The following is a 25,520-nucleotide window of genomic DNA, read 5'->3' as shown; positions in this document are numbered from 1 at the left end:
TCACAGACAGGACGAGTGATGCGGGTCTAGGATGTACTTTTTTTACTAGGACTCAGATATAGCGTGATATATGTCTCAATGATCGAGAAGGAGTTTGAGGTCTTGTTCCAAGATGGGAAGGCAAGACTCGGAGCTAGAGGCTCTAGCTCCATGAATATTATACTTGGAGTTAGAGAGCATGGTCTATACAGGCTGACGGGAAAGCCTATGGGTCATGGGAAGAATAAGCAGGTGTAGGTTCAAGAGAAGCAGTTGCAGGCGTAGGATTTAGAGGTACAGGTACAAGTTCCAGAGAAGAAGTTCTAGGTTCCAAAGGCTCAGAGGGAGTCAAGTTCTAGCGGGAGCTCGCAGATTCAGAGGAGACTTTGCAGCCCAAGAAGAAGGCATTGTCAGTGAGTGGAAGGGTGCTTCCACATCTGCCAAAAAGGAATCATGGAGGGATTGGAAAGCGATACAGGAGAAGAAGAATAAGCAGGATGCTTCCAGTGACAATGACACTTCTGAGAGAGGTGTGAAATAGTTCACACTACAAGTATTGTTGTAGTGGTGAGCGCCAAGAGTTGGAAAAGTGTTGTGAGTAGTGATGATGATGATGAGTTACTTCCTAGTCTTGGAAGTACCTCCCGCGCTAAGAGGGAGTGTTGATTTTTTAGTAGCTTGGGAGGTACTCCAAGCCCTAGGGTATGGGGATTGGAGGGTGGAGCACCACAAGAGTCACTTGTGGGCTTGGAACCCAAGGTTGGGGTTTGCACCCATGGGGATTTGGGCCAAAATCATGAAGAATTTAAGCATGAGAAAATTTGAGGTGATAAAGGATGATGAGACAAAACTGATGCATCGAGAATCACTCAAATCAGAGCTCTAAAACTTGAGTTATGAATTTTGAATGTCACTGTTGGGTTTTGGTCAAGTCAGCCTAATGATTAGAAGGTTATGACAATGGTACAAGCCCAATATTGACATTCAAGGAAGACCTCCTTTAGTGTATAAATAGGAGGTGAGGAGAGCTCAATAGAACACATCCCAAATGTCCAAATCACGCTTTGTTATACATTTGAGGCAGCTGAGTTTTTCTAAGGAGCAGAACAAGCAAATGAAGTCTGTTTGAGGGCCACATTACTACAAGAAGGAAGCCGCATGGTCTAAGGTTAGCGTGAGGTCATCCGTGAGGACGTTTGTGGTGATTTCAAGTCAGAAGTATAGAACAGAGGTAGTTGCATTCCCTGGGCATTTTTGTGGAGGGATACAAGTGGTATTGGAGTACATTTGAGGTTGTTCTTTAGGCTGCAATCCAGGCAGCAAGGAGGATTAGGCTACAGGTCAAATCTAATGGTTGTGTGTGATGTTTGAGGGTTGTTAAATAGCCCATAACTGCAACAACAAGGAACAACAACCTAAAGGAACCAAGCCGCAGTTGTGGAAGAGGTTTGGAAGAGAAAAGGATTGTTGTGGCAGGTTGCCTCCAGTCCTAAACCAGTGAACCAAACCTATAGTAGTGTCATTCCATCCCATAGAGAATGCAGAGATATCTATTATGATATGTATGTGTTGAGTATTTGCTAGTTGGGTGGTGTCCATGTTTGGATAGTTGTTGCGGCCTGTGGGAGCCACTTGGAGGACTTGTCTTGATGGTTGAAAGTCCCTCCTAGAAGTAGATCTTATAGTGAGTGGATTGGGCATCATTGGATTATTGGAGGGAAACGTGTTAATAACCCAAAATAGCCCTAGAGCAACATAGAAGGACATTGATTATTGCGTGATTGGGTGAAGTTGTTGAGCCTATGTGTAGCTCTTTGATGGACGAAAGAGGCTACTAGAAGGCAGATTGGAGTTCAAGTATCGGCCAACCTAGAGAGCATATTCGATCAGCACGTGTTCATTGTAGCATAAGCGACGCAACAGTGATAAGTGGCAGCCCTCCTAGAGACTCTAGTGTTGTCCTTTGATGGAATAAGGGGCAACTAGGGAGCAGAACGAGAGTGAAGGACCGGTAGGACAAGATACGCCATAGAGCATGTAGCATGATTGTTATTGTATTCTATAGACTGTTGTATTATCATATTGGTTTAATAACGAAGATTGGGTTGTACATTATTGTACAATATTTTGTTAAAAATTGTGTATACTTGTGCATATGTGATTTACTGCTTTATATTTTCTGTTGTACAAAGTAGTTATTGTTGAGATTCTTGGTTTGGTAGCATCAGAGATTCTAGGATTCTATCATAGACCCAAGATCGTGAAAATTCAACACCTATCTATGTTGTAGTGGATTAAGGAAGGGGCTCGGGCTCCTAGCATTGTCTCTTACATATGGAACATTATGTTATTAAAGGTGAAGCATTGGATGATTAGGAATTTGAAACGGATGATAGGATCTAGTTCTTCAGTGGAAGTAGGTCTTGATCCTTTAAAAGGTTTTACTAGTAATCATTCATTATTTGTCACTCTTATCAGACACATACACAATTTGGGTATATATTACTTAAGTCAAATCTAGTTTACTCATTATCACAATAACCTATATTCCCTCTTGGATTAGCTGATAGAATTTAGGACTTTTTGGAAAATTGGTTGTCTTGGGATAAGTATGTAAGGGACCTACTCATGGCATGTATTACATTGATTGGTAAGAATGATGTAGTCACTTGGGATGGAAAACTTGTGCAGAGTCATATCTCGATTGTAAAGGCTTACAAGCACATGTCTCTCGCGCATCCACATACTGCGGGCGGTAGGGGCATCAACAAATTTTGGAAGTGGAAAATTCCACTTAACCTCAAATACTTTAGGTGGCTAACATGGAAAAATAAAATATCAGCTTGGGACAATTTGTGTCGTCATGGTTTCAATGGTCCTAGCAGATGTGTGTTATGTAAGGCGAAGGTCGAGGATGTGGTCCACCTTTTCCTTCATTATCTAGCTATGGCTTCCATTTGGAATGGTGTCTTGCATATCTTAAACATTTTTGTGGACTAGAATTCATCATCTTTTGAGGCTTGTTTATTGGATTGGATGTCTGGATACAAAGAATATTGAACACTTCCCCTCTACATTTTCTGGGGCATCTGGAGAAGTAGGAATGCAAATATTTTTTAACACTGTCATCTGAGCATTAAGGATATTTGCATAAAGATTTGTGCATATTTCAATGAGACATGGCCAGTGATACATAAGGTTGCACCAAGAATTAACATTCTAATATTTGGTGTAGAGTTCCTATGGGTTTTTTCGATGGGGCGTCTAGTAAGCATATGTGTGGAAGTGGGGTTTACATTGTTTCAAAGTCTGGTCACTTTATCATTTCTGCCGGAATAGTGGGATGGGTTCCAATACCTAGGTGGAGATCATTGCTCTTTGGGGGTTATTATTCTGTGCACATTGGTTATTCATCAAGTAGTTGGATGTTTTTGGTGATTCAAAGGTCGTCATTGATTGGGCTATGGAGTGGACAACATTTGAACCACCCATACTAAGTAGATGCAAAGAATCAGACTACTAGTGAGACTTTTCCCCAGTGACTTTTCACATATTTATAAAGAGAATAATAGAGTTGCAAACTCACTTTCAAAATTGGGTCATAAATGCAATCTAGGAAAGATTATATATTGTCTTCCATAATCACAATATGCAACGGATTGCAAAATTCTTCTTGCATAAGTTTTTTCTCTCTCATGTGGAGGCACTTCTTCACAACATACTTCAATATACTTGGACCATTTGCTGTGCTTTAAAGGATTACTTGTTTTGTTTTGACAGACAAACTCTTCTTGACGACATATTATCAGTTTTTGTTATGATTATTAAAGGATTACTTGTTTTGTTTTGACAGACAAACTCTTCTTGATGACATATAATCGGTTTTTGTTATGATTATTAATTTTGGACATTATGGTTTTTATTAGTACGATGATACCTGTATTAATGCCATATTTTTGGACACAGTTTGGTTATGTATCATACCTTTTATACATGCAGGTAGTCATCAGGTTTTGGTGATTACGGAATATGTGTAATATGTAAACACCCACCCGGTTATATATAATATAAAATACTGTTATTTTTTCTTTCCTCGAAAAAAAAAATTCCTACCCAAGGTTCCTGAGTATTACAATATGATCGCAAGATCCCTAAGATTAATATGATCAGAAGCAATGCGAACAAGCAGGGACATCGTTACGGCTTACGTGTACAAATCACAGAGCTGTGATCCAAAACCTTCCGCTCTTGGCTTTACTCGAAGGGTGCTGTATTGGCATTCAACGAAGTACATGCGGCTGCCGTGGAGGTTCATAAGTCAGATTGAGTGCAGCTCTATGAATGTACGGAATTGAAATATTTAACAGCTTTTCGCTGGGTAACTTAAAAAACTTGAAGGAAGTAATGACAGAGCTCTGCGACGATGCATCATAGATTTGAGTTCCACTTAGGATTTTTACTTTTGCGATTTTTATCGTTGTACTGTGACTATATTGTATGGATTGTACAATGTCCTTCTAGCTCTTCCAACTCGGAAGACCTATAACCAATAGCTATTCAAGCTTTTGTCAGTTACCCCAATCCCCGCATCCCCAACTTCACACAATCAGTTGCATCCAACCTTCTTAGAGATACCAATGTTTCAATTTTCGGTAAACAACTTCAATTCTATGCAATCCCTAATGTCTAGATTGAAGTTGTGCAAAATAGCAAATCTTACCTATTTTCTTCGAATGTTGTTGTTAACTCCTGTATTGAATATAAGAAAATGGATCTACTTACAGTGAGATGCTTATTATCAAGATGGTGTGAAGTTGAGCTTGGATATCTCTGTATAAGTTTAATTTTTCCAAATTGACTTTTATCCTCAACACTTTTCCATAATGTTTAACCCTATATCTTGACAAGGACTACACCCCACGCAAACCAACTAATCTACACATTATAAGTAATAGCTTAACAAAAAAATAATGGAGAAATGGTTATATGGTTGTAACGCATCTCCTTAGTTTAGGATTAGTTCCTAGAGTTTAGGAGGTTGTTCACAACTATCTAATTTTCAGTGATGTATTTAATATTGTAATATTCATTTGATGTAATGTAAAGTGAACGAGAGTGAGAGTCTCCTCTTTGTTTGATTGCAGTCTTCCAGGTGTTGTACACACCTGTGAGCTGCAACTCTTTCATTTAATTCAAAATTTGATTTTTATCTTGGTATCAGAGCTTAGGGTAGAGATAGCCTCAAATTTTTTTTTAGGGATGTATCATTAGTTACATATCTGTAGTGGTAGGAGAGTATGTAAATGTGTCTGTGTGATCAAGTGGAACTGCAGTAACACCTAGAGCGAAGGGTCTCAGATGACTGATCATCTTTCATTTAATTCAAAGTTTGATTTTTATCTTGGTATCAGAGCTTAGGGTAGAGATAGCCTCAAAAAAAAATTTAGGGATGTATCATTAGTTACATATCTGTAGTGGTAGGAGACTATGTAAATGTGTTTGTGTGATCAGGTGGAACTGCAGTAACACCTAGAGCGAAGGGTCTCAGATCACTGATCATCTCTGAGCCGAAGAAAGGGTTGGAGCAGTTGGCGTGGATTTTTTGCAAATAGTCGCGCCAATACAGAACAGAATAGAAGAGCGCGAGTTTTTAAAGAACAGACGCGCCCATTGGCGCGGGTTTGAGGCTGATAAGCGCGCCATTGAAATTGTGACTGAATTGGCGTGGATATGTGGTTGTTAATCGCGCCAATTTCCGTGGACATCGTGAATTTTTCTTTTCTGCAATTGGCGCGGATTCGTGGTTGTTCAGAACGCCATAGAGCCAACCTCTTTCTCTCTGGAAATCTGCAAATTTTCGTTGCAGATCGGAGTTGCTCGGTGGTGGCACGTGGAGGTTTCTGCTCGGTGGCAGCAGATTTGATTTCCCGGTGGTGGCGAACTGAGGTTCCTTGATCCTCTCGGAGGTAGCAGATCGGACTTGCCCGGTGGTGGCGAATTGGGGTTCCGTGATCCGCTCGGAGGTAGCAGATCGGAGCTGCCCGGTGGTGGCGAATCAGAGCTCTGTCATCTGCTCGGTGGAAGCAGATCGGTTTTTTGCCCGGTGGTGGCGCAGTGCAGCTCCTTGATCTATTCAGTGGAGCAAATCGCATTTGCCCGGTGGTGGCGTGTTGGAGCTTGTTTGTTGATCTGCTCGGTGGTAGCAGATCGGTTTTGCCCGGTGGTGGCACACTGAAGTCCCTGATCTGTTCGGTGGTAGCAGATCGGACTTGCCCTGTGGAAGTTCCTGATCTGTTCGATGGAAGCAGATCGGACTTGCCCGGTGGTGGCCGATTGGAGTGTTCAGTGGGGCGAAAATGAACAACAGTATAGAATCATATCTCCACAAGTCTGGCAAACTCGATGGATCGAACTTCTCCAACTGGAAATTCAAAATGCAAACTTTGCTGGAGAGCGTAAATGCATGGTCGATCGTTGAGGGAAATGAGCAGAGATCTGGAACAGCGACCCAAGAACAAGATTGGGATAAAAGAGAAACGAAAGCAAAATTTATACTGAAGATGTCCGTTAAGGACAATATTATCCCACATATCAGAGATTCCAAGTCGGCCGCTGATATATGGACAACGATCAAGAACCTGTACGAGACTCAGAATACAAATCGTGTTCTGGCACTCAAGGGAAATTTGTTTGCATTGAAGATGGACGAGAATGAGTTTGTTGTTGGATTCTTGGCCAGAGTCAAGGATCTGAGTGACAAACTGGGAGCTATTGGAGAAAAGGTGTCCAACTCAGATCTAGTCACACTCACATTGAACAGAATGACTGATGAATATCAGACGTTTATCTCAGGGCTGTCAGCGAGGGAGAAAGCCCCTTCATTTGATGAGCTGACAGCGATTCTGCTCCAGGAGGAGGAGCGACGACAGAATCTGAAAACTCAGAGCAATGACCTAGCTCTGATGGCGAAGAGGCGACAGTACAGAGGAAAGCAGCACCAGCACCAACATCAGCACCAGCAACCGCAGCAGCAGCAGCAGAAGGGAGCCAACTCTTTTCAAAAGAGATCATTCAGAGGTATGACTGATAATTATGTTAAGAGATGTTTTTATTGTGGGAAACCTGGTCATCAGATTAAAGAATGCTATAAGAGGCAGGCGGATGAAAGAAGAGGCAAACAGAGGAAACATCAGGGGTGTTTTGCTGGAGAAGAGGAGGACCACAACCATGATCTTCGACTATTTACAGTCGATTGTGCTCTTTCAGCATCAAAGGGAGATGAGGACGACATATGGTATGTCGACTCTGGCGCATCCTCACATATGACCGGTAAGGACTGTTTTGAATTTCTTGAAGAATCTGCATGTGGATCAAAAATTTATCTAGGAGATGACAGTGGGGATGAGATCAAAGGATATGGAGATATTCCTGTGAAGCTACCTAGTGGCGACATTAAACATCTTAGAAATGTATTATATGTTCCAGAAATTAAGAAAAACTTGATCTCTGTCTCAATGATTACAAACCAGGACATGCAGGTGCAATTCTTTAAGAATGGTTGTGTCATTAAGGATAGCCAGATGGAAACAGTTGCAACAGGAGTGCGCGTGAGGAATTTGTACAGATTGGATGCAAAGAGTATGTCACGACAAGCAATGGTTGCAGCTGGATGAACAGTCGAAAATCTCTGGCATCAGAGATTTGGACATCTCAATTTGCAAGACCTCATCTTACTTCAGAAGAAAGGTATGGTCGATGGACTCCCTGTTTTTCATAATGTCAAGCTGGAATGTGATGGATGTGCATTAGGGAAAATGCATAGAGAAGAATTCCCTTTGCATGTCAACAGAAAGGAAAGAGACATCCTAGAACTAGTGCATACAGATATTTGTGGACCTATGCAAATTAGGTCCTTAGGAGGTGCATATTATTTTCTACTGTTTACAGATGATTGCACTAGGTTTTCATGGGTGTATTTCTTAAGTAAAAAGAGTCAAGCTTTTCGGTACTTTAAAGAGTTCAAATCTATGATAGAGAACCAAACAGGAAAGAGGATAAAGATTCTCTGCTCGGACCAAGGGGGAGAATACAGGTTAGGAGAGTTCATGAACTTCTGCAAGCAACATGGAATTATGCAGCAATTCACAGTGCCACACACTCCACCGCAGAATGGAGTAGCAGAACGCAAGAACAGAACTCTTGTGGAGTGCGCGAGAAGTATGCTTCAAGGTAAAGGTCTATCGAATGGTCTTTGGGCAGAAGCCATTAATACTACTGTTTATTTAAAGAATAGGAGTCCTACTAAATGTCTAGGCTTCAAAATCCCCTTTGAAGCATTGTTTGGACTCAAGCTAGCAGTTAGTCATCTAAGAATATTTGGATCTAAATCTTATGCTCATATACCAAAAGCAGATAGAAAGAAGTTAGACCCCAAAGCCTTGAAATGTAAATTTGTTGGATATGGCACAGAGTATAAGGCATACAAGTTATATAATCCTATGACTCATAAAGTTTTTGCAAGCAGAGACGTTATTTTTCATGAACAGGCTGAAGATGGAAAGAAAGACTCTAACAGTGACAGCCACATTCCGTTGCTGATAGAGATGAACAGTGACGAAGATGAAGAGCAGGAGCAGGAGCAAAAACAAGAAGAAGTAGCAACAGATAGTGTAATAAGTGATTATGTAGGCCCGGAAAGTGCTGAAACAGATAGAGTTGAGGTAAGTCCTCTACCTAGAAGATCAGGTAAGAAGACTAGACTACCTGAAAGATTGAAAGGCTATGCTTTAATGTCCAAAATTTTAAACATTGTAGAACCTTCAAACTATGAAGAAGCAAGTAAATCAGATGAATGGAGAACTGCAATGCATGATGAAATTGAATCAATATATAGAAATCATACTTGGGATTTAGTTGAGTTGCTTGAAGGAAAAACCCCTATAGGATGCAAGTGGTTGTATAAACCTAAGATAAATGCAGATGGGAGTGTAGAAAAATTCAAAGTTAGGCTGGTAGCAAAGGGTTACTCACAGCAAAAAGGAATAGATTTCGATGACACCTTTGCCCCTGTAGCTAAACTAAATACAATTAGAATGCTAATTTCTTTAGCAACAAAACATAAATGGAAGCTACACCAGCTAGATGTTAAGTCTGCATTTCTGAATGGAGAATTAAAGGAAGAAATTTATTTATTACAACCTCTTGGTTTTGTGAAAAAGGGGCAGGAGCATTTAGTGTGTAAATTGCATAAGGCACTTTATGGTTTGAAACACGCACCCAAGTCATGGTATGAGAAAATAGATTCATTTTTTATACAGCATGGCTTTCATAAGAGCCTCAACGACCCAAACCTGTATACCAAGATAAATAAACAGAGGCAAATCATTTTGATTTCTTTGTATGTGGATGATATGATCATAAGAGGAAATGCAAATAATTTGATCGAAGAGATCAAGCAGCAAATGTCACAGGTATTTGAAATGAAAGACCTTGGAGATCTTCATTATTGCCTAGGTTTGGAGGTGTGGAAAGATTCTGGTCAAACTTTTCTAACTCAAGGAAAGTATGCCAGAACCCTGTTGGAAAGATTCAGAATGGAACAGTGCAAAACAGCAGCAACACCATTGCAGCAGAATCTCAAGTTAAGCAATGACAATGGCACAAAGCAAGTGGATGCCACTTTGTATAGACAGCTAGTGGGAAGTTTGATATATCTCACGACAACTAGACCTGATCTGGCATATTCTGTTAGTGTGCTGAGCCAGTTTATGTCCAAACCACTTGAAAGTCACTGGATTGCAGCAAAATGTGTGTTGAGATACCTTAGTGGTACTTGTAATTATGGCATTTTATACACGGACATTTCTGATGTTACTTCAGCAAGTTATTCAGATTCTGATTGGGCAGGTGACCTGGATGATCGTAGATCCATCACAGGTTACGCATTTAGTATTTGGATCCGGGGTTATTTCGTGGAGTAGCAAAAAGCAAAGTACTGTAGCATTATCATCATGTGACGCTGAGTACCAGGTGTTGTGTGCAGCCACATGCGAAGCCATCTGGTTGAGGAGATTGCTTAGCGATGTAGGTGAAGGACAGAAAGAAGCAACCAGCATCAAAACTGACAACCAGGGCACAAAAAAACTTGCATAAAATCCAATTTTCCATAAAAATACTAAACATATTGACACTCAGTTTCATTTTGTTCGAGAAAAGATACAGTCAAAAGAAATATGTGTGGAGTACTGTAACACTTGTGATAATTTAGCTGATATTTTTACTAAGCCTCTAGGGCGAGAAAAGTTTGAATTATTTAGAGGGATGTTAGGAGTGCAGAATAACCCTTTCTCCATTAAGGGGGGGAGTTAAAAATAATGGATAAATGGTTATATGGTTGTAACGCATCTCCTTAGTTTTAGGATTAGTTCCTAGAGTTTAGGAGGTTGTTCACAACTATCTAATTTTCAGTGATGTATTTAATATTGTAATATTCATTTGATGTAATGTAAAGTGAACGAGAGTGAGAGTCTCCTCTTTGTTTGAGTGCAGTCTCCCATGTGCTGTACACACATGTGAGCTGCAACTCCTTCATTTAATTCAAAGTTTGATTTTTATCTAACAATGTTAATTGTATGAGGCCAATAGTTCAAACTCTACCAAATTAATCACGCGGGATATTAAATTCTCCCAAAGACTTTGCAAGTTGGAGCATGAAAAAAAGAAAGAAATTATTTTAATGTCCACGAGGCTAAAGTTAGTCTATGAGACAGATTGCTTCTTCATCTGCTTGATGTATTTGGCCAATTTTCTGTGAAGCTTCACAATAAATGTTCCCAGCGTCTCAACAAACCCCTCGCTAAATAAATTATCCCAAAAGCTAGCTGTCAGCGTATCTGCATAATTTTCCCTGATGTTTTTGAAGCCTCACATTCTAAAATGAAATGTTTTTTTGTTTCCACTTTTTCGGAAGAACAAAAAATGCATACTCTTCCCTCCCATACTTCTTTTGGCATTTTTCAGCACCCTGTTTCACAATGGAGTGGATAAGAATTAGTTCTTAACTGAGCAATAAGAATTTTGGCTCTCCAAGAGATACTGGCCTCTGTGTATGTTTTTGGTTGATGATTATGAGTGGGATTAAACACTTCAATATATTATTTTTTCTCTCTTCCTAGCTTCTTATCCCAAGTACACTTGTGGAGCTTTTCCATACCTCTGATATCTCTGTTCCATAAATAAGTGTGTTGGAGACATGGAAAAGTCCAAATCACTGAATGTTTTTCTTTCTCCTTTTCATCTCTTTAAACAGAAATATAGTCTATTATGATCAACTCAGTCAACCGTCCAAGGGAAAGGACTAAACAAAAAATGCATACTCTTCCCTTCCATACTTCTTTTGGCATTTTTCAGCACCATGTTTCACAATGGAGTTGATGAGAAATAGTCCTTAACTGAGCAATAAGAATTTTGGCTCTCCACGAGATACTGGCCTCTGTGTATGTTTTTGGTTTATGATTATGAGTGGGATTAAACACTTCAATATATTATTTTTTCTCTCTTCCTAGCTTCTTATCCCAAGTACACTTGTGGAGCTTTTCCATACCTCTGATATCTCTGTTCCATAAATAAGTGTGTTGGAGACATGGAAAAGTCCAAATCACTGAGTGTTTTTCTTTCTCCTTTCATCTCTTTAAACAGAAATATAGTCTATTATGATCAACTCAGTCAACCGTCCAAGGGAAGGGGCCGAACCTTTCAATGCCTTTAAGTGTTTTATCATCAATGACTTCAACTTATTTAAGTCACCTATCGACCCCGCAAACATTTCAATGCAGCGCAGCACTGCGAACATTTCAATGCATCGCAGAGCTATATCCTCTATTCCTTCCGAGTTCTTTAAGTCACCCACAGAAGCCGGAAACATTTATATTCCGTACATTCATAGAGCTGCAATTACTTCACGTTCTTTAAGCCACATAGCGAAGGCCCCAGTGTGTCCAACAAAGGGCTTCTTGCTACCAGAACTTCCAAATAGCTTAGTTTTCCAATTGCACTAGGCAATTCTTTTAAATTTGAACCTCCCAAACGCAACTGTCCAACCGACCTTTAATGTGCCACTTGCATAGTACTTCAATTTTTCCACAGCTAGTGAGATTTATGTACTCAAGCGTGCTTATGTTTCGATTGACATAGTTAAAAGTAATGCAATGCCCCAAATCAAGATATTGGAGTTGAATTGATTTACAAAAAGAATGTGGCAGCCTCTACAAAGGGCGGCAACCGAACAACTTGATCTGCTCCAGGTTGGTTAAATCACCAAAAAATTCTGGCAGCCTCTTCAAAGCGGAGCACTGAAACAGCTGGATGTGGCGAAAGTCGGTTAACTTATCAGACCACTCCGGCTGTGACTTAATTTCCGAGCGTTTACTAACACCAAGGCCTTTAACGATCGCAGGAAACAAAGTTCTTCAAGCAATTTTGTAAGAGACTAAAGAGCCGATTCCATAATAAATAGGACAAATCACAATCCGTTCTGGGTGCTTCAGTCTTCCCTATAGACTTTGGAGTGTTCGAGAGGGGAGCACATCAATACTTACCTCTCGCAAATATAAAGGTGCCTGCAAACAAAAGAGAGCGCGGAGAACATATTAGAGAACCTGTGATACAATATCAATAGCTAATAAACACAAACTTCAATTCAACAAATCCTAAATTACCTGCGATCCATTCTCCCATAATGTTTCTAATTTGTTCCCTCTCACTTCTAGAACCCTCAAATTCAATCGAGGAAGACAGGGAAGAAGGAGCAGCCATATGAGATTTGGAGACTGCGCCTTTGTCATAATGCGTTCCACGAGAAAAGCTTCAGTGTCAAGAAGTTACACTTGCTCATACACAAACCAGTACCATGAAAAGGATACTGCGTACTGCGCGGCATATTGCAAAGCTTCACCAGGCAATCCTCGAGCAGTTCGATACTTCTTTGGTACCAAGGCATTTCTGAGCTGTTATCCTCACTATCCGTGTGATCAAGCGTTCTAATTCCCCGCACTTCATATATTAACCGTTCAGTCTTGAAAAACGACGAAGTATTTAAAAATGCTACAAAGATTTCTGTAGAATAGTTTAAATTTTTCTGAGATTTGAATGATTCAGTACTTACCGGTGATTGCTGCAACAAATCTTCATTTCTTTCTGTCGGACGCCAAAGACAACGCGGCAATCTCTCTTCCCAGATCTTGAAGATTATCGTGTTTTTTTTTCTCACTATTCATGTCTACAAGACATTTGTTCTGTATATTTGAATTCCTCGCGAACCCTCCCTTCCTGGCCCGTCCCACATTTTCATGGCGATATCCCTTTCTTTTCCTATGAAAAAAACAATATCTAAGAATATCTGTTGTTCCCTTTCCCTAAGTGAATCATAACTAATTTTAAGCTTATCTTTGTATCTCACCGGGAAGTTCAAGCTTACCCAATTGATATTGTCAACAGCAATTGTCAAAATTGTCATAAGGAAGTGCCCCAAAAACTTGGGCAAGCCATCACAAGTTTCTAGGAACTTCTGTACCAGATATTCAAATCCTGCGAGCGGATAGGGCTGGTGGAAGGCATGGCAGCAGAAGAGCTCACGGGCGTGTGGAGCGTTTAGCCCAGTTAGCATATAAATTGATGTTTTTCTAACTCTTCTGGTGAGAACATCTTTATTTCTTGATGTATTCAATATTAAGCTATTTGAGAGGAGAACAGTTTGATGTGGCAAGAGTGCATCAACCTGATCCTCATGATCTGCATTATTTATAATTACTAAGGCGCTAACAGATGGAGAGATGCATCCGGAGCATCCATATACCTTCGGGAACACTGTTTATTGGGTTATTTGATCCTGTCAAGCTCTTAACAAGTATTCTCTGCAACGAATTTAAAGTGACTTTATTTAAATAAAATTAACTTTGCATAAACCATTTTAATTCTAAGATATTAAAGATTTCCAAAAAATAGATAAGTTCTATTTTAAAATCATCTTAATCCATATATGGAGTTTACACACTATTTTTTCCCTCACAATACTGAACACATTTGAGAATAAAATCATTATCCAAATAATAATAATCTATATTTTTGAAACGTAATCATTTGGGGTTTATAAATTTGGTTTAAGGAGAAAAGCCTTGAATGAACACCAACAGTCACGGAAAGTCCAAAAGACCACCTAAAATATGAAACCAACAGCCAGGAAAGTGTTGCAAATGTTGTATTTATATGTATATCTAGTTAATAATATGCATCTCAAGTCTTATCAGAGCTATATCAAGGCTATGCATCTCAAGTCTTATCAGAGCTATATCAAGGCTAGGCATCTCAAGTCTTATCAAAGCTATATCAAGACTAGACATCTCGGCCATCTTTGTTCAATGTTTAGGCTGTCCCTCCGATTCTCTGCTTTCACCGAAATCATAAATGCACTCCTTCCTCCACAGGTCTGGCATTACTGCATGGAGTACCCTAATGCTCATCTCTCAAGCTTGTATGCGTTTCCACATAGTTCTCTCTAGCTGGGTCCTCGAACACGCTCCTGTCAACTTGCCTTGAGCCGGCTTGTCTCTCTGTCTATGCGCCAGAAATGCTCAGCAGCATTGCGGTGTTTCAATTCGTTTGGTGGTAATTCGTTTGGATGTGAAGCCCTGTAACCCCGTAAACTTGTGTCTCAATCCGTTCGGTCATGTTCTTGGCCTTTTTTTATACATGCATAAACTGTGAACTAAAGTTTGTCACTCGTGGACGAGCTCCCTGTAGCTGTCAAAGATCTAGTTTCTACCAGATATGTGCAAACTTTGTCATCACAGACGACTTGAGAATAATTCTAATAAATTTCACTGCCAGGATTATTTAGCTGTGGAATGAATTTGATGTGACGACACCGACGGAATTGTTTGAGCTTTACATTGCAGTTGGTCCCAACGAGGTGAAGGGTATACTAAAAACCACCATAGTTTCATCATATCCCTCGTCAAGCAGCCAGTTGTCAAAATTTTAACCAGTAATAAAATGTAAGATCACATACAGGGAGATGTCCAAAACAATCGGTGAATATTGCAATTTACTTTTGGTGTGGAGGCACGTCATTCAGAACGACCGCTTGAGTTGTTTTCTTGGTATAACGATGGACATATCCATCACTGTACACACTCACTCTTCATCACTAAGGTAACCAACAATACTCTGATTGACATATCCATCACTATACACACTTACTCTTCATCACAAAGGTAACCAACAATTCTCTGATTGATTGATGGATTCACCCCATATGTGTAAACTCTGCCATTTTGAGCTTGCTAATTCATAAGTCAGGTTTCAATGTTTTCCGTCCTGTAAGTGCTTTGCCTGTGGATTACACCTGTGGTCATCGTTAATAGTATGCACTGTTGGAGAATATAAAAGAATGGTTGCAGGTAACCGCAACATTTTAACTCTTGTATTTGGATGAAGGTACTGTCCTCTTGTTTATTCTCCGAAGCATAAGCAGAAAAAGGCGCTCAATAGAGATGAACACCTATTTATGAATAGCGTGGCCTAACGTGCGTCCTTTTCAGAGAGTGTAGATGTTCTATGATAGACTGGTAGATTAGCTTCTATGAGATTACCTAAATCCAACAGTGTTGGTGGACGTGACTCTCTGCACTAAACTCTTTCTCTCGACATTTGTTGCCAAAGAAATGCTTTGTAACTCATCATCGCCCTTCTCGGCTAGAGATTTGATGCCATATTTTCTCCGCAGAGTGTAGTCGACGAGCTCACTATTTTCGGTCAATAGTTTCTCTCTGCACTCAGTCTCTTTGCGCCCACTCTCGACTCTCCATTTTTGGCTTATGCAAAAGGAGAGGGAAACACTTGCAAGAATCCCTGACTGTTCCTGGCTTTCGATTTCACCGTGGTCTAGAAACCTCTCACGCTCCAAAGAGTACGACCCATAATTGTTGGAAGAGGACTCACGGCCATTTTTGGCTTATGCAAAAGGAGAGGGAAACACTTGCAAGAATCCCTGACTGTTCCTGGCTTTCGATTTCACCGTGGTCTAGAAACCTCTCACGCTCCAAAGAGTACGACCCATAATTGTTGGAAGAGGACTCACGGCCATTTTCTTCATGTTCTTATCATTGCTTGTTCATCAAAATTTCTTTGCGTCCAAGTCTCTGCAAAAGGTTTTTCACAATCTCAACCAGGGTTCAAGTCACAGGGAAGGCACTGAGAACTTTAGGCCATTAGAAAATCTGTCCAACATATAGAGTATTTACTAACATTTGTGCTGCAATCCAGGACATCAAGGATCCTCGCCTTGCACAAACTGTTTGCAATATTCGGCCTTGTCCACAGCAAGACGGGCCATTGTCATCATTGCCTTTCGAACCTAGGTGGTTTTGTCGAACAAGCAAGACAACAATCTGCATCGAAACACAAGGCAGTAAGTTACGCTCTCTAATTCATTGAGCAGTAGCTCATTAGATTCTGAAGACCAGCACTTTGAACATCAAAGGAAAGTGAAGTAGGAAGTCTCCATTCAAGTTCATAGACTAAAACATTAATAACTACGCCTTGACATGTTTTATAGATAAACTTTCATCGAGGACTGGGTGTCCTGGTGGAGGATAATCAGTCCTACGTTGCAGGGGAAGAGGTCGTGCATTGCCAACTAAGGCAGGATATGAATTGAATAGTTGCTCTGATACCAAGTTGTTTTCTCTTATTTTTCACATGCATTTTTCTGTAGAAGCTCTGACACCCTTCATGTGTTGAGCTTGAGTTGCTGAGAAAATGGGCTGAATTGATGGTGTATTATTAGAGCTACTAAATACTCTAATACACTCAATTGTCAACAATACAGTGACAATTGACAAAAAATCTCTCACAGATGTTTGAATTTGTTTACAAGAAGCACATGAAAAGATTGAATTTCTTTATCTTGAGTCACAGCTCCAACCAGAAGAATTATAACAAAGGATTCAACATTTTAAACTGGTCCTTGTTTAGAACAATTCTCTGTTTGAGATAGATTCCCATCATCAGCTATAGAAAATTCACATGAAGATGCAAATGTTGAGTCTTGGATATGAGAAGAAAGTGACCTTTCACATTCCAAACTACTCTAAACCAATACAATTTCATAATGCTAGTTTCTTCACAACAGTTCATCTTCACCTGCTCCACATCCACTTCAGATACTCAAATGCCAACATGGTCATCGAGTTGGCCACATGAAAGATATGCGTTTTGATCTTCACTCTTGTGAGCATTGTGGAAAATATACTCATCATTCAAATAGATGTTCCAGATAGAGGACTCCTGCAAGAGAAAATATTCACCTTGGATGGATTGTTTCTTGGCAATGGTCTTCAACAACCAAGAAAATATATTAGTCCTACTGTAGAATTCATTCTCAAGAATTGACATGTTTTGTAGTGGAGAGATTTTCATCTTCTCGCCTTGTATCTAACAGGATAGAATTGATATTCAGCAACTAATTTCGAAGTCATATCAAGCAAGCCTGAGCCATAGCCAGAACAAGAGCTTGCAGTCAGAGCCTAGAGCCAGAATCTAAGTTGTAGCCAGAGAAAAAGTCAGGTTCCATGAGCACAATTCGGTAGGAGGCTTGTGTTAAACCACCACTAGTAGAAGACTTTGGTTTCTGCTAACCATTTCATCAGGGAGTACATCAATAAATGATGGTCATCTTTAAACCATCATTAGGGAGTACTTCAATTTCGTATAAGACTCTGCTTCCAGTCAGATTCATAACCACCAGATTCTTTATTAAACCACCAGATTTAGAGAGCACATCCAGCCATTGGCTGTTATCAGTGAAACATGAATCTTTGATCACTCACGATTAATCACAAGTCAAACTTTGCTCTTCCCTCAAATGATCCGATTCAACTCTGGACTCACGTTGACCAAGTTTGACTCACAACTCACACGATCCAATTCAACTCTGGACTCACGTTGACCAAGTTTGATTCACATCTCACCGATTAATTGCGATTTAGGCGACTGAGGTGATTTTCAGCCCTCTACTCGATGAGCACAGGTTTTAACTTTCAGGGTTGTTGCATTGTTCGCCGCATGGTTTAGTTAGGTTAAAAATTAAACATCGGTTTCTAACTTACTTCTCACTACTCAGACCCAGCGACCCATATGCCGAGAAGGTAATAGAGGCATGGTTTTAGTTTCAGTTTACTCTGCATAATAGAGGCGTAGTGTGTAGTGTGCTCTAGCATTAGCTTCAGCGTGTGCTCTGTCAGAGATTTCAGTAGCAAACCATTATCGTATCATTTCAACAACAATCAAGAGATTTCAGTGACTGTTTTTTACTGATTAGTACGCAGTATTTTATAAACTTCTAGAAGCAGATGCTTATGGTTCTATGTAGTCACTGGTTAGGAGTCAGGACTCAGTACTTTGGATCGTGTTTGGACTCATAACATATATGAGATACTTATGCATTCATGATATGTTGGACATCTATTGATATTATGGATTGTTTGGACATGGCTTTATTGAATATCAATGAAAATTGTTTTTTTTTTTTAATTCAATATATGTGTATATGTTTATTCATTCAATTCACCGATTTTTTCCTGATCCAATTAAAAATCTTCACTCATTTGCCTTGCCAATTTATTGCTGATTCCGAGTCTGGTAACATTGGCTGTTATACACCTCTGTATTTCAGCTCTCTTCTTGGACTCACATATACCCCCTTCAGATTAAGTGGGGATGTTGGAAGCATAATCCTTGGGGTTATGTAAATTTGGCTTATTCACTTGAGAGGAAGGTGAAAAGCCTCAAATGAACACCAACAATCATGAGAAATCTAACAGACCTCTTAAAATATGAAACCAAAGGTCAGAAAATTGTTGTATTTATATGTATATATTGTTAATAATACGCATTTACGCATCTCATCTCTTATCTTACCCTGTATTCCATTTCCATAAATTTAACATATATGAATATCATTCACATATCTTTCAGTATCACTTAGATTCACATAGCTTCCATTGTAAAAAATAGTAATTAATTTTAGGTATCATATGTTGGAACCTGATATTTTTTAAACCTTGTCAACAAAGCAGAACAATCAAAAAAAACTATTGCATTTAAGTATCATATGCCAGAACCTGATATTTTTTAATAGACCTTGCTAGAAAAGCATGATAATCTCCAGGACCAGATTTTCCATTTTCCCAATTCATGAGATAACACCACCCAATATCGTCATCATATTAGTAACCAAACTATGGCATATTTTACACTGTTAAATCATCATCATAAAAGTAGTAAACAAACTACAGGCCATTTCACACTGTTTGTTCAACCATCATTTATCAACTAAAGCTTGATTATATCTTGCACAGTTTAGTACTGTTTTAGCGTTTCTTTAGTTTACCCCAGTCTAACTATTTTAATTTGACTAGATTGAGATATCAACTTTTGTGAAATCATACCTTGAAGCCAAAATAGAAAGCAACTGTATTCGTTCTCATACACGGGCTGCAGACAGTATTAAGCTGTGGCACGGTGATTGACACAAGGCATTGCCATGATAATGTCCCAAGTTCAAGCACCCAATTAATGACCGAGATTTATATCCAGGAGTAATTCAATAACATTCAGTTCTTTGAATTAACAGAGAGTCCGATCTATGTTACTAATTATCGTCCCGTTAGGGGAAATTGGGAGGCTTATCCCTGAGCAAACTGCCATGAGCATCCTGTAACCAAATTATACAAAATTACAAATTATAGAAAGCTACAGCCATGAATGTGAGAATTATGGCTGTACGTGAGCAACCCTTGCATTTAGAGAGAGATTGAATACTGGACCAAAACACAATGAACCGAAATAATATGTATGGTGAAAAGAATGTCTTCGGACCTGAGCCATTGACATTGGCATATCAACTATATGCATAAGAACAGGAAAAAGTTTGCAGGCAAATAGTCATTCATTACCATAAAATATCCCTAAGAAATGCTGCACAATGATGAATCCTGGCATAAGATGCAAGCTGATTAAAGAAAAGATGTGTATATAGAGATGTCACCATATTTGATTCTTTAAAAGCAATATGAATTTGGAACACTAATAAAATACAAAGACAGGATGTGAAGAAACAAGATACTTTACGAAGTCGGGATCAAAAAAACACAAAATATACATATATTTAAAAATTCAAAGATTATACATATGTTTGAAAACTCAAAGATTACACATATCAGCCCATCAATATATACAAATACATATGGTGCAAAACTCATCCATCTGAAAAACCAGTAGTAAGCCCTGAGCGTGACACGCACCTCAATGCACTCGTAACTTATGGGGGCAAATGGAAACTCATCCGACATCCAAAAAGACACTTTCTGTCTCTGATCAACTCCATTTGTTCAATTTTTAAAGAGTTCATCTCCAATTTTCGTGTCTTTATCCCCATAAAATCCGAGGCTATCAAGAAAAGCATTTCTTCCTTTAAGAATAATCTGGAAACATGCATTGATCTGTTTTGTGAGAGGATCTAAACCTTGGGAAAGTAAATCTGCACTTTTCTGTAATTCTTGAACTGGCTGTCTTAGCTTTTCTGATTGCTCTGATCCCTCTGTGAGCTGAAACTGCCTTTCCTTTCCTCCTGGTATCTCCAGGGATAACATCTGAATCGTTGAGTGAAGATTTTTAACTGCTGCATTCAAGCTCTCCAACTCTTTCAGAACTGTAACACGGCCCAGGTCAAACCCTCCCCTGATTTTTTCATTCACGTCTTGTTGCAACGTCATAAATGAAACTGACCACAAAAACTGATCAGGAATTCTTAAGTCCACCAATGGACCAGAAGAACCCGCAAAGACAGATACAAGAATACTGCAAATGAATATAGTTGTTGCCTTCACCCCATATATAGCCCTCAATAGAACTCTGCTCTTGGCCGAGGATTTCACCTTCCTTAGGTGAAGACTTTTACACATACCCTCTAACATGGCAGCACAATTCTCAATTTTTCTGTTGGTTTGGGACGCACCATTTTTCTCTTCGGCTTTTGTTTCTCCTAACAATTCTCCCAGATGATCTTTGGCACGAAATAGCTTGTCAGATGATGGAATTCCATCAGAGAAATTCAGCAAATGCAATACATACTGGACTATAAGATGGCGGTGATCGAGACATGAGATTTCAGCATTCAATGCAATACAAATATCAAGCAGATTTACAGTGTCATCCAGATATTGATCAATCCATTTTTTATCCCATTTTGCTATAGGAAACTGGATATCCACAACTAAGGATCTCAGATCACTATGTAGTGTGAACAAGACTTCCATGGCCTGTTGCATCCATGTCAAATCTATAAAACCCTTTGGCTTATTCAGCTTGAGATGCTCTAATCTTTGTAATAAAGCAGTCTCAAAACCTTTCAATATCTGATTAACCCTTGCAGAGGAATTGAATGACCGCTTACGAATAAACATTCTAAAAGGATTTCCAAAGAACAAGGACATTGAATGGCCATCATGAGGGCGACTCATGGTCAGATGAAGGCCTGACTCCTCTAACAGTTGAAGAGCTAAAAAGGCACCAATATGCAGAAAAGGTCCTACTTAAAAATGTGTTGGAACCAATATTCCTCAGGGTGAACCAAAGCTTCGGAAGCAAAACACAGATACACTTTGTTATGCAATTTTCACGTCTACTCTGGTCTGCCCTTTCCCCTTCAGGGTTTGAATCAATTTATTTCATTGTGAAGATGTTAATTATTACCTAATCAGCACTTGGTTGTTAGACGAAATTCTCGGCAATCCGCTCAAACACACAAATTGCAAACCTGCATCCACAGAGACAGGAAAGCGTGGTCAAAACCCATAGATTACCTGGTATTACATATCAAGAACAATATATCTAAACAGTTGACCAAATTCTCAATTAAAAAAAAAAACACGCAAGATCGGAAGCAATCACTTGTGAAAGCCGCAAAGATATTGAAAACGAAGGATACTTAGAACGCCTGCGCGGAAATCAGCACATCAAACAACTAAATCCACCATAATAATGGATTTCCGATTGAAAAAACTCCTTTAAAAAAACGCGGTTATCTCCATTCTACTTATCCTTTGGCATTTCCGCAAACGGTGCCAAAGAAAAAGAAAAACAAAAAAGAGAAAAAGAAAAGGGCAAAAGAAGCCGTCGACTGACCAGCCGGACAGAAAGTTAAATTAACAGCTCAATCACCTGCAATGAATATTGTTCTATCAATTTGAGAGCTTGCCGAGCAAAAAAGCCACGAACTTTACCACAACTTGGGCGTGCAAAAATTTTCAAACGACCTTCATAGGCTCAAGGATTTTATGCGCACTGGCTACTGGAAATATGAAGTGTTATAGAGCACCCAAACAGTAAAACTCAGCATAAAATTCGGCCGTTAAGTTTATTTAAGAGTTTTTCCTTCTAATTTCCCTAAAGCAGGGGCCATGGAGTCGTCCCCACGAATTTTTCCCATACTTTTCGGGAATAAAGAGCCGGATTTGATCTTATCTATCACAAAAAATCAAAGATTCTACTTAAAAAATGTCCGTATTCCCCGTAAATTGTTGAAAATTCAAGCATCAGATACGCAGCAAAAATTGCACAATATTTTTCTTTTGTAATATTCAAGACTATTCTTTCTCTGAAAGCATTTCCGTAAGGAAATTATGCTTACCAGCACAAATTATTGGCAAAGAAGACGACGATTACAGTATTGTAGCTCTGAAATCCTTGTATTTTTGGGTGGAAAGTCCTGGAAACCCTAGCCTTTCACAAGATAACTACACCACGACATCTTCGCTACTATGCATGATCCAACTACCGGCTAACGTTTTGCAACAGGAATCCGCAATCTGATTTTGACTGAGCGTTGTGCGAACGGCGCTTTCATGAAAAGGAGTTCCACTTAATCCTGAACAGTAAATCTTTAGGCCAAGGATGAAAGACGTTATGGCTGAAAGGGTCCAGATTATGTTTGAATTTTGTCTTTGTCCGTACCGTCATTGTGCAAAAGCGGTAATAGAGAAATCAGCGGTGCCCTGAGCCTTCACTTTCACCGTCAAAAGACGAAAGCAAAGTCGCGTCAATTGCGGGAAAGGAACTGACGTGGATTTCTAAACTTGGGAAAGAACCAAGGAAACATGTCTATAAATTTTGTTTTAAATTTGATCAAACTTGGGAAAGAACCAAGGAAACATGTGTATAAATTTTGTTTTAAACATGTCTATAAATTTTGTTTTAAATTTGATCAAACTTGGGAAAGAACCAAGGAAACATGTGTATAAATTTTGTTTTAAATTTGATAAAGGATTTGTTATAATTATAAGTTTAACTTTAAACTTAGGTATAATTTATAACTTATATAGGTTTGGTTTTTTGTTTTTTTTATTTATTTTTTTTTAAAAGAGTTTTGAATATATATAGGAATTGTTTAACGAGGCGGAGGAATTCCTTGGACGGCCAAAAATGACCAGAATCTAGACAAAAAAATTTCAAAAAATCTTGTAGAGCCATTTTTTGAATTGTGTTTTTGACAGTGGAAATAGATTCAGCACCATCACAAACGTCTAAGACACCTAAAATTTTGAAGTTTAACAACTATAACTTGGATTTACAAAAATCCTTGCCGGATTTTCTCTAAATATAACCGAAATTTCCATAACCTTTCGGCAACTAATCCACCTCGTTAGACTATGCTTGTATATATATATATATATATATATATATTAATTTTGTTTTATTTTTCAAAATTATAAGTATAAATTATGTAGTTTATCTAATTGAAATATCAATTAATTGGTAAAAGTATTAAATTTATTTATATATTTAAAAGTGTATTTTTAATGTGGATAGTTTGATTTATTTTCCAATAGGTTTTTAGAAATTTCATTCTTTCAAAAATAAAATGTATAGATGGCTTGGATTTAATAATGTGTGAATATTCTTCATTGTATACACAATCTAATGAGTCAAACCAAAGATTTCCAAAGTGTTTTCATTTTTTTTTTCAGTGTGAAAAAAAGGAGCGTTTATATTTATATTAACCATATTTACATAGAGATTTAGAGATATGCTTACAAGCAAAATGATAAAAAGGCTATGTTGAATAGAACACATCTAAAGTGAAGAAAACTTTGCATGGAGAGATGAAGGTTTAAGTATGTTAGCAAAGGATACTATCTTTGCTCATAGACACCAGGATGACCATTGAGGTCCATATAGATAAAATCATACTCCACCAGATTGAGGAAGATCAAAAAGGTAATAGAGAAAACATACATTTTGTGAAGATGAAAAGGCATGAGCAAAAAAGATATAAACTGAGGGAGACAAAAACAAAATGGATCAAGTACCCGGCAAGGAAAAGTCTTCAATCTGATATGTGGTTGATCCCATTTGAATCTCCATTTTCCATACACCCGGCTGCATTGATAGCCCTTTCTTTGACAGGATATCAGCACAATGATTATAGGATCTGTCCACATGATTGATAGAAAAGTCCTTTCTTCTGGTCCATAATACGTTTATCCTATTCATCCACCCTGTTAACATGGGGTTCTTTTTATATAATTTCCCTATGACATGCTCAATCATGATTTTAGAGTCACCGTAGATCTGAAGATTCTGTATATTAAGGAAGGTACTAAAATGTAGGAGACCAGCAAGGGCCATAGCTTCAGCCTTGTTGTTTGAACCATTCCCTCCATTCCAAAAAATGGAAAAATGTTGTTCTTCATTCATTGATATGAGAAAGCCGCAAGCACATATACCATGTTGTGTTGCCCCATCAAAAAAATCTCTCGGAAAAACCATCTGTACCCTCCTCTGTACCTTAGAATTCTTGTTTTTATGCGGAGTCATCTTGGTTGGGAGAGAGTTATGAAGAGAAATAATCTTCTCAAACACAGTGTTCTTATCTTCCTTCCCATCTTGGAAAACTAACTTATTCCTCCACTTCCAAACTAACCAAAGAAAAAGTTGAGGAATAGATCTGAATGTAGATTTTTGGGTACTCCACCAGAACAGTGCATCTTGCATAGATGAGTGAGGCACCAAACTGAAACCAAAATAGGTAGCAAGATCCTTCCATAACTGAAAAGTGAGATTGCATTTAAGGAACATATGAACATTGTTTTCTCCTTCCTCTTTGCACATTAAGCATATACCCGGACCTATCCAGTTTCTTTTTTGAAGATTCTCCCAAGTAAGGTTTTTATTGTGAAAAACAAGCCAGGAGAAATGAATCATTTTATAGGGAGCCCCAGTTTTCCACAGAGACATCGGGAAAATATTTAGAAAAGGAGAAGGGATTCCTTTAACTAAAATAGAGTAGATGTCCTTTACTTGAACTTCTTCCCCCTCCCTTTTCCCCTCCAGGTAAGGGAATCATTTTCTTCCATTCTGCATATTCCTGAGTTTTTCATAGTCATCATTATATTGTTCCATTGTTGTAATAAATCTCCTCTTAG

The 25,520-nt window shown here is 38.8% G+C and overlaps 1 protein-coding gene across 4 annotated transcripts; it reads right to left on the bottom strand.

Moving 5' to 3' along the window:
• Window positions 1-20,170: 20,170 nt before the first annotated feature.
• Window positions 20,171-22,991, bottom strand: LOC149210821 (protein BPS1, chloroplastic-like). Of its 4 annotated transcripts, none has more exons than XM_089396797.1 (2): window positions 22,727-22,991; window positions 20,171-21,853 (listed from the first exon to the last, which is right to left on the bottom strand). In XM_089396797.1, the coding sequence occupies exon 2, from the start codon at window positions 21,555-21,557 to the stop codon at window positions 20,427-20,429; it is 1,131 nt and encodes a 376-aa protein (XP_089252923.1). In that variant the 5' UTR covers window positions 21,558-21,853; window positions 22,727-22,991; the 3' UTR covers window positions 20,171-20,426. The 4 variants fall into 4 exon arrangements, with proteins under 4 accessions (XP_089252923.1, XP_089252924.1, XP_089252926.1 ...); XM_089396798.1 differs by lacking the exon at window positions 22,727-22,991 and adding an exon at window positions 22,258-22,701; XM_089396800.1 differs by lacking the exon at window positions 22,727-22,991 and adding an exon at window positions 22,320-22,701.
• Between the last annotated feature and the right edge of the window lie 2,529 nt (window positions 22,992-25,520).

The sequence above is a fragment of the Pinus tabuliformis genome, chromosome 1_2, assembly GCF_031772625.1.
Source record: "Pinus tabuliformis cultivar Carrire ecotype Pingquan chromosome 1_2, CPIR1, whole genome shotgun sequence".
Lineage (NCBI taxonomy): Eukaryota > Viridiplantae > Streptophyta > Pinopsida > Pinales > Pinaceae > Pinus > Pinus tabuliformis.
The sequence above is the reverse complement of the archived record's forward strand: the minus strand, read 5'-3'. Positions and strand labels throughout refer to the sequence as shown.